This window comes from Schistocerca cancellata, chromosome 6 (assembly GCF_023864275.1).
Source record: "Schistocerca cancellata isolate TAMUIC-IGC-003103 chromosome 6, iqSchCanc2.1, whole genome shotgun sequence".
NCBI classification, from domain to species: Eukaryota; Metazoa; Arthropoda; class Insecta; order Orthoptera; family Acrididae; genus Schistocerca; species Schistocerca cancellata.
Genome location: NC_064631.1, coordinates 182,178,855 through 182,192,604, shown reverse-complemented (window position 1 = coordinate 182,192,604; position 13,750 = coordinate 182,178,855). Strand labels below are relative to the sequence as shown.

The window sequence follows — 13,750 nt, the reverse complement described above, 5'->3', positions numbered from 1 at the left end:
ATGAAAAGACTGCTGTACAGTTAATCTTCTTGCCAATAAGGCTTCTTCCAATGTAGAACACACACACACACACACACACGCACACACACACATGCGCATGCACGCAATATCAGCAGGTGAGCTTCAGTAATCAGTGATGTGGCACACATACATGCAGCACAAAACTTCCTCTGGATGTAATAGAGAAACAAATTTTAGAATTCAACCATAATCACACTCCATATTAAAAACAACTAGTGCTACACTGAACTGGGATTCATGCTAATATCCATCTGCATTCTGGCCGGTATACATGAATTGTTGAAGAGTAGAGTTTGACAAGACTGAAGAAGTGAAGCATTCAGTCCATTTTGGAAGAACCATCTCAGCATTTGCCCAGAGCAGTTGAGGAAAACCAAAGAAAAATTAAAACAACAGGTTATTTGTTTGAGACCCTTCGATAATACATGAATTCTACCACTTTGACCAACTGCTGCAGATGTATTGTGTCTTTGGGAAAAGCGATTCTACTGGCTATTCTGTTGATGACTTCAGGAAAGACACATAGAGACATACAATGAATAAATTGCTGTCTGTGAGTGTTCTCTTGCGTTACTTTTGTAACCCTACTGGATACCGACTTCATAACATCACATTACCTCTGCTTTAATCCACTATTTTTGTTGTACTGTTGCTTCTGAATGTCAGTTAAGTGTCGGCAGATGTCTGTCACTTTGTGGAATCCATGTTAAATTGTAGGTCTTGTGTCTGATATGAATATGGATTTCCCGCCAAATCGATATGAAATCTCAGATACTGTGGTTAGCAAGTAAAACCTATTCTTTGTGGTTCCACAGACAACACAAGCAGAGGGTACAATGAACGTATCCTCTAGTGAAGTCCTGCACTAAAATACACATGCAGGATCACATACAGCCACTGCGTGTGAGGGCACATTGCGTGTAAACTTCGTTTTAATTATGTAATTTTTTTGAAATCTGTCATTTAGTTCGTTGTTAAGTGGCTTTTAAGCATGTTGAAAGTTTTGTTTGCATAGTTAATAAAACTACAGTAACATATATTGGTATTGTTCCAGATGCCCGGTGTCATGTCAAATCAGCATAGCAGGCTTAGTTTAAATAAGAGGCCATTTAGCTTTTTAGGAAATGATCCTCAGGTTAAGAAGGATTTTGGCACCAATTCTAAGAAGCCAAGGTTAGATATTACCTTGACTCCGAGTTGCAGCACAAAACCACCTCTGGATGAATCTTCTTTCAACGCATCAAGTACTGATCCCTATGATGATGTTTGGGATGAAGATTTATCAGAAGATGTTGTTGAAGAATGTTTTCTTCTTGCTACACAAGCTTCCCAATCATGTGCTGAGGTTAGCACTGCAAATAACTTTATTTTCATTATGTTACAGTGCATGATTATAATTCAACATAATGATGTAATATTTCCTAAAACTGTAAATGATGTTATGATTTCATCAGTTTTTCTCATTTCTGAAACATCCATATCTGTTTGTGTGTGAAAACGAATTTTAATGGCATTTGTAATGCTGATTTTATACATAATGATCTGACAGTATTTATAAATCCAAGAAAAGGTAAACCAATTTTTCCCTTTCTTTCCTTGAGTGTTAGACTTTTTCATTTGCCATTTGGTGTTTCATAGGCTTTTTGCCATTGTTACATTAAAATATTTTGGTTAAAGTGTGCACATTATTGTTAAAAATAATGTAAACTGGTACACAGTATTTTTTATCCTCACTTTAGGAAACTCGAGATGCAAATGTTGTTAAAACCAAGAATAAGTACAACGAGAAAAATGTCAACAGTTTTGAGACTCCTGCTTTCCTACAGCCTCCTGCAGGAAGCTTCAGTTTCAGAACTAGTAATAACCAGCCAAAGAGTGTCACAAAACAGTCAGCAAATGTTGAAAACTCGAAGTTTAAAGTTCCAACCACTTTCCAGACTTCAAAATTACCACCTCAGGTGCAAAAATTCCAGCCAAAGAAGCCTTCAAACTTAGTAGCAACAACTGAAAAACCTGCTGTTGTATTTCCTATCAGTTCTATCCCTGTAGGTGAAGCCAAAGCATCAAACAAGGGCTTTAGCACCACTAAACCACCAGGTATGTACAACATATGTAAGTTGATACATTTTGTGCATAATATTATTTCACACTTCATTTATCATACTGTGTATGTCTTTTTGTAGTCGCTGTAAAGGAGGATCTAAGTTCCACAGAAGCTAATGGCTTAAGAAACTTAAAAGAAGAAAATGAAAGACTTCAAGATACTCTCCTTTCTAAAGAAGGCGAAGTAAGTCTCTTTTTTTTCCATTCTCTTCCTCACTTATTATGTGTACCAGCATCTCCAGTAATCATGTACAATATTTACAACTATTGCTAAGAATAATTATCATTCAATTCGTTTGCAAGATATGGTTTTAATCATTCTGCATATTATTAACTCTCTTGATAGCACAACTTTTAGGTAGTTCTTTAGTACCTCAAATTTTTATTTTCATATCTGCTGCTCTTGACAGCTTTCATGATATGTTGCCTTGATTCAGGTAAAAAATTATATTACACATTTCGTTTGTGTCATTAAATTAAAATCTAATATTTACAGATATAAGTATCTAAAAATTATTGTGAACAAAAGCTGAGGCCTGAGTTTCAGATGAGACGCATAGTGAAATAATTTTCTGGCAAAATGGTACCGATAGAATGGAAAATATCGTGGAACACATATTGAACTATTACAGCTTAGTTAATATGGTAATAAGATAAGATAGACAAGGTAGAAATTTTAGACAAAGATTGAGGTTTGTGTTTGTTTACTGTAAGGGCTATTTATCGGACAGTGCTCTCCACATTCATAAGCTGTCTTGAAACTTCTTGTGCTTCTTGGCTAATGCTAAAAATACTGCAGACTAGGCAGTGTAGCAACTTTGAAATGAGAGTCCCATGAATTGTGTCCCCTGCCTCACAGGCCAGTTATCACTTCCAGCACCACAACAATATGTGTTCTTTGAGCACTTCAGTAACTATAGTTAGGCATGATGATGTAACAGTGAGTGAATAATTCATTATTTGTGCCTGGGTCATGACAAGATACTGAATTTTTTGCAGAGTTAGCAATGTGCTAAGATTGTGAACAGGTGCTAGACAGCCAGAACATTTTGTATCGTGTGAACTCTGCAGTATGTGAGAAGTTTCAGTTGTAATTTGGATTTCCCAGACGTACAGGGCTCTAATCCACACAGTCCCCCCCACCTAAACTGTATACTGTAACCTATGCAGCATATAAAAATGTACACATTGATTACTGGCTCTAGTTTTTATCAACACTGAATGTAAATACATGACCTTGTCACCGCCAGCAAGAGAGAAGATATAAAGTTTTTTTTATGCTAATGTATAGATACATTCTGGAAATGAGCAGTGTACAACAATACAGATACCAACATGGTATTCTTGTAACTTCCTGGCAGATTAAAACTGTGTGCAGGATCGAGACTCAAACTTGGGATTTTTGCCTTTCGCGGACAAGTGCTCTACCATCTGAGCTACACAAGCATGACTCACAACCCATCCTCGCAGCTTCAGTTCTGCCAGTATCTCGTCTCCTACTTTCCAAACTTCACAGAAGCTCTTCTGCTAACCTTGCTAGAACACTTGCCCATGAAATGCAAAGGTCCCGAGTTCGAGTCTCTGTCCGGCACACAGTTTTAATCTGCCAGGAAGTTTCATATCAGCACACATTCCACTGCAGAGTGAAAATCTCATTCTGGAAACATCCCCCAGGCTGTGGCTAAGCCATGTCTCTGCAATATCCTTTCTTCCCGGAGTGCTAGTTCTGCAAGGTTCGCAGAAGAGCTTCTGTGAAGTTAGGAAGGTAGGAGACGAGGTACTGGCAGAATTGAAGCTGTGAGGATGGATCGTGAGTTATGCTTGGGTAGCTCAGATAATAGAGCACTTGGCCGCAAAAGGCAAAGGTCTCGAGTCTGAGTCTCGGTCCAGCACACGGTTTTAATCTGCCAGGAAATTTCATATCGGCGCACGTTCAGCTGCAGAATGAAAATCTCAGCATGGTATTCTTGTTCTTGCCAAACCTCTCTCATGCAGGTCTAGTGTGATGTTTACAGTAACTGTAGTGGTAAGAACTTCTTTCCTACCAAGTTCACTGAAGTGTAGGGATATGAACTTCACCCTTGACAGAATTCCACATAAATGAACTACACACAGAGAGATATGGTGAGTGAGGTGGCTGTGTGTAGATGTCCGCAGCCAATGTGCAACCCGAATGTTGTTTGATTGGGATTCTTCTAAAGCTATAGCCAATTCTGAGTCTAATATATAGATGTAATACTGGATTCCTTATGCCGTCCGAAACGACATCCACTTTTTATTTAATGGTGTTGACAGGTAGTTTGTTCCCCTTATAAAGGCACTCGGAATACTCTTTCCTCTGTGTATGATAGTGGAGTCCCTTTTCAACTTCTGATGTTGATACTTTACCTTGTAAATTCTCTGAAAGTTACTTTGACCTCCTTATGCAGAATCTGTCCTCCCAAAGACATTTTCTTTTTCAATTCCTTTACATTTTTCCTGCAGCCATTTTGCTTTAGCTTCATGTAGGTTTCATTAATAAGTAACTTATATTGCTATCCTCCTTTCTTTTATTGGACATTTTGATACCTTGTATTGCCAAAAAATTAAAGTATTTCTTTTGTTACCCATCATTTCGTTATCGTTACTTTTCTTATATCTGTATTTGTGTATGATTTCCATTTTATAGATTTCCATTCTTTCTCATCTGGTCCATCTACTCTATAATGTAAATGAATATAATAAAGGGAAACATTCCACGTGGGAAAAATATATTTAAAAACAAAGATGATGTGACTTACCAAACGAAAGCGCTGGCACGTCGATAGGCACACAAACAAACACAAACATACACACAAAATTCTAGCTTTCGCATCCAACGGTTGCTTCGTCAGAAAAGAGGGAAGGAGAGGGAAAGACGAAAGGATGTGGGTTTTAAGGGAGAGGGTAAGGAGTCATTCCAATCCCGGGAGCGGAAAGACTTACCTTAGGGGGAAAAAAGGACGGGTATACACTCGCGAGTGTATACCCGTCCTTTTTTCCCCCTAAGGTAAGTCTTTCCGCTCCCGGGATTGGAATGACTCCTTACCCTCTCCCTTAAAACCCACATCCTTTCGTCTTTCCCTCTCCTGCCCTCTTTCCTGACGAAGCAACCGTTGGTTGCAAAAGCTATAATGTAAATGGATAGATAAAAAAATATACTCACCAAGCGGTGACAGGAGAACGCGCACACACACACAAAAAGATTTAACTTTTACAAGCTTTTGAAGCCTGTGGCTCCTAAAAGTTGAAGGGGAAGGAAGAGGGGTGAAGGAAAAAGGCTGGAGAACTTTAGGGAAAGGGATACAGTTCAGAAAAGTCACCCAGGACCCCTGGTCAGGAGAGACTTAGTGGACAGGATGAGAAGGAAAGACTGATTGTTGGGGACTGCACCATACAAGATTAGAAAACCTGAGAGCTTAAAGATGAAGGACAGGGTAATATGCAAGACAGAGATTACTACTAAAACATTGTGCATGAGTTAATAAGAGTGAAAAGCTAAGTGCATTACATGTAACAAAGGTGTAAGGGGGGCTGACGAAAAATAGACAGGTCAGATGATGTAAGATGTAGAAAACTAAAATGGAGTGAAGAGAGGAGTAGTTATTGTGAAGAAATGCTGAGCGGAAGAAATTGATGTAAATTAAGGCCAGGTGGATGACGAGAACCAAGGACATCTTGTAGCGCTAGTTCCCACCTGCGGAGTTTTGAGAAACTGGAGTCTGTGTTGCCAGAATACACCATCTGCCTATGCCTATTCATCCTTACTACTAACTGGGTGGTTGTCATGCCTATGAAAAAGGCCAGTGTTTACACCCTTTCTTCGCTCCATTTTAGTTTTCTACATCTTACATTTTCATAAGTCCATTATAGACATAAACAGCAACCAGCAATTTTTATGCTTTGCTTTGTCAAATGTAAATGCAAGTATCTGTTTTTGAATTAATGAAGCCATTTTTTGTCATGAATGAATGAAACTTATTATTCTAGCAATGAGGTGATTGCTTAAGTCCATACAGTGATTTCTTGAGGCAACAAAAGTGACATAACCTGTCATCGAAACCTTCTGGCTGAACCTTGTATATTTCTGTATCCAAGTCACCATATAAAAATGCAGTTCTAACGTCGAATTGACGGGTTTCAAATTTTCTTCTGCTTCAATTGCTATTACAGCGTCATAACGAGCAACTGGACGAAAAGTTTCATCATAATCAAGTCCAGCACGTTGAAACATACCACACACAACCAACTGAGCATGGTATCGATCAATCGATCCATCAGGTATATATTTAATACGAAGTACACATCGATTATGAATAACATGTTTTCCTTAAGGCAGTTCTACCAAGTCCCAGGTATTATTTTCTCCAAATGCCTTCATTTCATCTTTCATCACATTAAACCTTTTATTAGAATTACTACTTTCCATTGCTTTTCATAGATTGCTTTTGTCAGGCAAACTAATGGATTTGCTTCTTGAGAGTGGTGAGGCTGGTACCCTAATTCGTAGTCACTAAATTTTACAGGGGGATGGATTTCACGAACTGGACATTGATTTGGTAACTCGTTCGAATATTCTTGGTGACTAGTTTCAATCTAATCAACAGTAGATTCACTTTTCTCTCCTGTTTCTTCAGGTATGGAATTAAATTCCAAATCAATCAAATTTCCACTTGTGCATAGCATTTCTGGTTGAAAATCAACATTGCATTATTTCATCACACGATGTTTTGATGGAATCCACACTTTGTAACTATCATTGTCATTCACGTAGTCAATGAAATGACCAGGCGTAGCCTCGTATTCAAACTTAGACTGGAATTTCTTTGGTGGGAAATAAACATAGCATTTTGATCCAGAAATGCGTAGATAGCTAAAACTATCAAACACGTTGCTAGGTCACAATTTGAAAGGTGTTTCACCTTCAACACTTGACTTCCCAATACAATTGCGTAGAAAAACAGCTGTGTCATATGCATGAGCCCAAAATGATTTAAGTAACTTACTAGACGTTATCATTGAGCGAGCTAATTCAATTATATGTCGATTTGCTTGTTCAGAAACACCACTTAGCTCAGGAGTTTCCGGACACCTAATACGAAACTAAATACCACGATCTTGTAGCACAGTGGCTGCCATGTTACAATTAAACTCTCCTCCACCGTCTGACTGACGTACTTTTACCTCATGACCAACAGCATCACATTCCTTCAAAAATGTTTTCAGATTGGTAGCCACTTCAGATTTATTTCGCATGAAATATATCCGAATGAATGAGAATAATCATCTTTGAAATTCACATAGTTAAAAAAACCATTTATAGAGTCAACAGACATGGGTCCATTAACGCCTGCATTGATCAACCCACCAACAGTTTGTGAATGATCTCTGAAATATCTAAATAGTTCACTGTGGAATTTGCCAAGAGCACATCCATCATAAAACGATGTGGTACCAGGGCACTTCACTAATATACCAAAACGAGAGAGCACATCTTGTATGTGATGTTTATCTTGATGACCGAGTCTCTCATGCCAACATTGTAGTTGTTCTTCTGAAGTTGCTAAGTTAATCATGACTTGGGAATGCAGAGGACAAACTCACCTGTTCATAATGTATACTGAACCAACTATTCTTCCTGTTGTGACTATTTCACTATGTCGCTGATGGATAACAACTTTGTTATCATAAGTCACAGCTTGATGGACAGAAAAAAGTTGGTGTCTGACATCAGGTACATACCAGACATTTTCAAGCAAAGCAGGTGTCCACCTTTTGCTTATGAACATTTCAATATTAATACTGCCAGTCTCATGTGCAAAAACAATTTCTTTGCCTGCTGTCTGTACACATTGTGGAATCATAAACTTTTTGAATGTAGTGAAATTCGGTTTATTTTGTGAAATATGATGTGTTGTGCCAAAGTCCATAATCCAAGAATCTGTACTATCAGATACAGATACATAGGACTTTCTTTCTTCTTTGAGTTACTCCCCTCTGTTGCAATTTTTTTCTGTTTTTGATGTTGCTCATCCGAGTTTGATTTTGCATAGAAAGCACCAGCTGCCTGTGTAGCTAGCAAATTCTCAATTGAATGCAAATTCTCAATAATAAGCTTTGTCCTTTGCTCATATTCAGGAACTCAACACCAGGTCAACCTGTAAAACTGATATTCGAGTCCTAATGTTTTGAAAATACTATGGTGGAGCAGCAAAAGGGGCAAAGTTGCATTTGGATTCATTTTGTTCATTCCAGTGCACAAGTCGTGGAAAATGTTCGCAAATTGCAATGTGTGTTTTGTTATAGATGTGATGTCATCTTTCAATGTTTCAACTGACGTGTACCATCTATAATCGAATAAAGAGAATGTTCCTTTAAACAAAGTTTCAATGTTTCCCACTGATCTTCACTTTATAATTTGCAAATGTTTGTGCAAATACTATCATCACTCAACTTAAGCGTTGTGTCTGCCATTGCAAAAATTTTGCAGTCTCACGAATATCCTAGTAAATGGAAAAATAGTCTGCCGAACAAATACTGTAATTCTCAGAACCTGAAGTGCTCAAACCTGGGCCCATAATCTGTTGTGGGTGAACTTAGGATATAATTTTATAGCAAGAACACAACTCTTTTATGAATAGTGATCTTCTTCCTTTAATATCTGAAAGAAGACTCATAGCAACAACAAAAACTTCATAGAGTAAAAGCATGGAAAATAAACTCTTAGGGGGCAAAGAAATTCACAAAACACAAAACCAAGTGCCACCTTAGGAGAGGAGAGGAAACACAAAGTTCTGATTTATGTACTTTAACAGGGTATACTTCCAGTAGAGTATCTGATTTCCAAATCTCTTTCTTGCCATGAAGTAACTCAGATGGTAATTTTTTATGCTTTCTTCCAGCTACACCTCCTTCTCTTGTGATTTTTGAGCATTATGTTTGCTATTACTAGCTAAAATTTACTGCCAACCCCATGAACTCTTTCTCCTCTCTCACTCATGTTGCCGAAACTTTCCTGTAATTCTACCTTCTGTACCTTTCCCTACTAAAGTGTTCCATTCCCTTATAATTATTAGATTTTCATCTCCCTTTACGTGCTGGATTACCTCTTCAGTTCACTTGGATTCCCCCCCCCCCCCCACCCCCCCCCCCCGCCCCCGCCCTTATGGCCATCTTCTGTTAGTAACATCAGCATGTATGCAAACACTGTAGTTGTTGACCTTGTTTTTGTTTAGATTCTGGTTAGATTAATCCTTTCACTGAGACATTCATGGTAACTCAGCCTTTTCCCTATCTTCCCATTTATAATGAATTGTACTCAGTTTATAGAAAGAAGAGCAATGTCTGGCGGAGCACATAGTGACTGGATGGTAGCAGGACAAGTGTGTCAAGTGCAGTGTCAGGAGGCTGTAGGAGAGGGACGGGTGTGTGGTGGGAGAAACAAGGAGCAGGAAAGGAGAGGAGCAGAGAAGGGGACAAGATCAATGAGTGCATTGGCAGAGAGCGGATGAGGGCATAAGATGTGACTTATATCAATGCACGATGGTAGATAATCAAAGCACTGATGAAGGATGTGGTTCAGTTGTTCCAGTCTGTGATTGGGTGATGATGGGGGCACTCCTTTGGAGTTGGTTCATGTGGTCAGTAGGAGGATTGCGGGGCATTTTGGAGATGTGGCAGAGAAAATCTGTTTGTGGGCTAAGTCTGGGGGTTAGTGCCTGTCTGTGAAGGCCTTTGTGAGACACTCAGTATACTGGGCAAGGGAGTTTGTGTCACTGCACATATTCCATTCCCAGGTGACCAGGCTGCATTGGAGTGATCTTGTGTGGAAGGGATGGCAGCTGTCGAAAGGCAGGTACTGTTGGTGGTAGGGGTGTTTGATGTGGACAGAAGTGTGGATGATGCCATCAGAGAGGAGGAAGTCAATGACCAGGAAGCTGGCACCATCAGTTGAGGGGGACCAGATAAAGTGGGTGGGAGAGAAGGTGTTGTGTTTGTGAAGGAATATGTATATAGGGTACCTTGACCCTGAGTCCAGATCATGAAGATATCATCAGTGAACCTGAAGTAGACTAGGGGTTTGGGGTTTAAGGAGGCTAGGAAGGTTTCCTCCAGATGGCCCATAAACAGGTTGACATAGGAGGGTGCCAAGAGGATGGACGTGCTGCAGATGTGTTTGTATACCTAGCCTTCAAAGGAAAAGTCATTGTGTGTTAGGATAAATTTTGTAAGGTGTATGGGGAATGAGATAGTGAGTTTAGAATCTTGGAGGGCTTTGGGAGAGGTAGTGTTCAATAGTGGCAAGGCCATGGGCTTGAGGGATGTTGGTGTAAAGGGGACTGGTGTCAGTAGTGACAACTAGGGATCCAGGAGATAAAGGGGTGGGGACCTTGAAGAGTCTGTGAAGGAAGTGGTTGGTATCTTTGATGTGGGAGGCTATATGTTGGCCAGTTGGGGTTGGAGGTGTTGGTCAATGAGGGCCAAAATGCTTTTGGGGGTTACAATAACCAGCTACAGTGGAGTGTTCAGAATTCTTGGCTTTGTGGATTATGGGTAACATGTAGAAGGTGGATGTGCAGGTGTCATAGGAGTCAGAAGGTAAATAGATTCGGAGCAGAGGTTGTGGGAAGGGCCTAAGGCTGTAATCGTGAATTGGAGATTATGTGGGACAACTTCTGCAATGGGATGACTCTTTCAGAAATCAGACAATTGGTAGAGGCCTTCAGCCAGGTAGTCATTGCGATTCAGAATGACGGTGGTGGAAACTTCTTCTGCAGGTAGGATGATTAGTTCAGGATCTGTTTTGGGCTGTGTATGGCTTTTTTTCTGAAGTGTTGGTGCCCTTAGGAAGGGACCTGGAGAAAGATGGTGAGACCAAGTTGGAAGTAAGGAATTAGTCATTCTCGTTGTGCACCGTTCTCAGCCAGTGCACCCACTGATCTTCTCCCCTTCTCTGCTCCTCTCCTTTTCCACTCCCCATTCCCACCCCCTTCCTTCCCCCACATCATCCTGATGCTGCATCTGGCAGCCTTCTACTATCTCTCCTACTTTACTGCCCCACTCTGGATTGGAGCTTTCATTCAGTGCAACAGTTGCAGTCACCGAGAGTGACCAGAGATAGAGGTCATGTGTGCATGAGGTGTATCTGCTTGTGGGAATGTGTGTGTGTGTGTGTGTGTGTGTGTGTGTGTGTGTGTGTGAAGTAGGCTTTGGTTGAAAGCTCAATGTGCAATATTTTTTTTCATTGTGCCTGTCTGCAACTCGGTTTGTCTTCTTTATGGTGAATAGCAATCTATTGTTTTCATAGATTGTTACCTTTTGATTGACTATTCAGTCTTTACCTCATGGTCATCTCCCCCTTGGCAGTCCCCTCCTTAAGTCTGAATGAGGCAGTAACACAGAATATTCTGTTAAAGGGGAGACTGCCATGATTGTTTTCCAGTTAGAAGCTTTATTTCCTGTGAATACACTTTCCTTGCCTTTAATGCACTCATTCCTTCATTTACCTTTTGCATCTCAGTACCATTGATAAGGTCTGCTGTTGCCACATTCTGAAGAGAGTTTTCCACCATGAGGACAAGAGAATGTTCTGATCTATTTTGGCTGCTCTTCTGTCCTCTTGTTAGAAGGCCATTGGCAAATGCAAATAACTAGGCTACATGCTTAATATATATAAGAAAATGCAACCGCCCTAGGATAGTATCTTCTAGGAGACCAGAACCACTATCAAGATGATGTCTCACGTTTTGCTCATTTCTTTCACATTGCGCGGGTGCTAGATTTAGAGGACAATTCTGACAATAAAACATTTAAAAATGTCATTATTTTGTGTTTACATGATCCTATGAAAATCACAGTTGGACGAACGTTTGTGGCAGCATAAAATTGATAGTACCCTGTTTGAGAATAGTCTGTGCTGTCTGTTGTCTTAAGATCTTTTACCTTTTAATGTGTCAGCCTCTTGATATCCTTTCTTGATATCTGTAATTCAAAACATAATAATATGAATGTCCTTTACACAATATATATTTAGTTCTTGCTGTCTGATTCTTCTTCACATTAATATAATGCGGTCTCTTCCATTTCTTATGCTGTTGTACATGTCTCGCAGTAGTGACTGCTGTATCCAGCTTATCCCATTGCTTCCTTGTTTCCTGGTTTAAAGACTGTGAAACAGTTAATTATTATCATTTCATAGAAATTTTCTACCTTTTTTAGCTGGAGCAGAAGGAATAAACTACACTTGCAAACAGAAATTGCACTTCCAAAAAATAATTAATGTAGAGTAATTAAATTTTGGGAATGCATTTGTCTAGGTAATGCATTTAAGTGATGAACATTGCAAGATCACAGGTTTATGTAAGCGTGAGATAAGCCATTGCAAACATGAACTGCTAGTAAATTAATAACTGGTGTAACTGCCAGACTGTTGAATGCAAACATGCATGCATTGTGTTGTATAGGTACTGGGTCACGTCGGTTTGTAGGATGGAGTTCCACGTATGTTGCACTTGGTCAGTCAATACAGATACCATTAATGGTGTGTGTGGATGTTGCTGGAGTTGTCATCTGATTATGTCCCATGTGTGGTAGTTTGTGTTATATCCTAGCCAGTAATGCCAACCGAGCCCGCTGCCAAAAGGTTGGCAGCATCAAAGTCCGGACGCCGTCCGCATAAGCAGCGCCAGCGATACAGGAAATCGCTGCAAGTCTGCGCGCGCCACCGCTGGCTTCTGGCTTCTTAAGCGCTGGAGTCGCGAGCGCTAGGACAGTTCTGTATTCGCCGCTCAGTGGTATACTCGCCACCGATTTGTGTACTTGCTAGTCAGTTGTGTGTTCATCGCAGCAGAGTTGTTGTTTGTCGTCAGCCGACGCTGACCTAGCCGCTCCGACTTGAACTAGACAGATTTCTGTAGACACGGAGTTCACTACTGTGTTTCTGTATCTTCGTTAATAAAGATAAGTACCGACTTTTATTTAATCAGGGCGTTTGGGGTTTCATCTTTCTGTTCACTGTTCCAGCGGACCGGTCGGCCCGCTATTAAAAGTGTGGCAGTGACTTCGTAAGCCGTTTCTACAGCGAAGTGTTTGTCGCTACGAACGCCGCCACAAAAGTTTGAACACAGATCTGGTGATCGAGTAGCCAAGGCAACACGTCAGCACTCTGTAGATTACATTGTGTTACAACAGCAGTTTGTGAGTGAGTGTTACGCTGTTGGAAAACACCCCCCTGGAATACTGTTCATGAATGGCATCACAACAGGTAGAATCATCAGACTGACATAAAGTTTTGCAGTCTGGGCATGCAGGATAACCACAAGAGTGCTCCTGCTGTCATACAAAATCGCACCCCGGACCGTAACTCCAGGTGCAGGTTCTGTGTGTCTATCACACAGGTAGGTTGGTTGCCGGCCCTCAACTGGTCTCCTCCTAACCAACACACAGCCATCAGTGGGACCAAGACAGAACCAACTTTCATCAGAAAATGTAACACATTTCTACCCTGCCCTGCAATGAGCTCTTGTTTGACACCACTGAAGTCGCAAAGGATGGTTGTTTGGGGTCGGTGGAATGCTCACTACAGGGCATCTGGCTCAGAGCTATCCTT

The 13,750-nt window shown here is 40.4% G+C and overlaps 1 protein-coding gene across 1 annotated transcript in view; it reads left to right on the top strand.

The window, feature by feature from the left end:
• Nucleotides 1–13,750, top strand: part of LOC126190982 (uncharacterized) — a 142,083-nt gene that overhangs the window by 13,778 nt on the left and 114,555 nt on the right. The window contains exons 2-4 of the mRNA XM_049931657.1: nt 1,076–1,366; nt 1,761–2,118; nt 2,205–2,308. Coding sequence (XP_049787614.1) covers nt 1,076–1,366; nt 1,761–2,118; nt 2,205–2,308 — 753 coding nt within the window. The remainder of the gene's footprint in view (nt 1–1,075; nt 1,367–1,760; nt 2,119–2,204; nt 2,309–13,750) is intronic.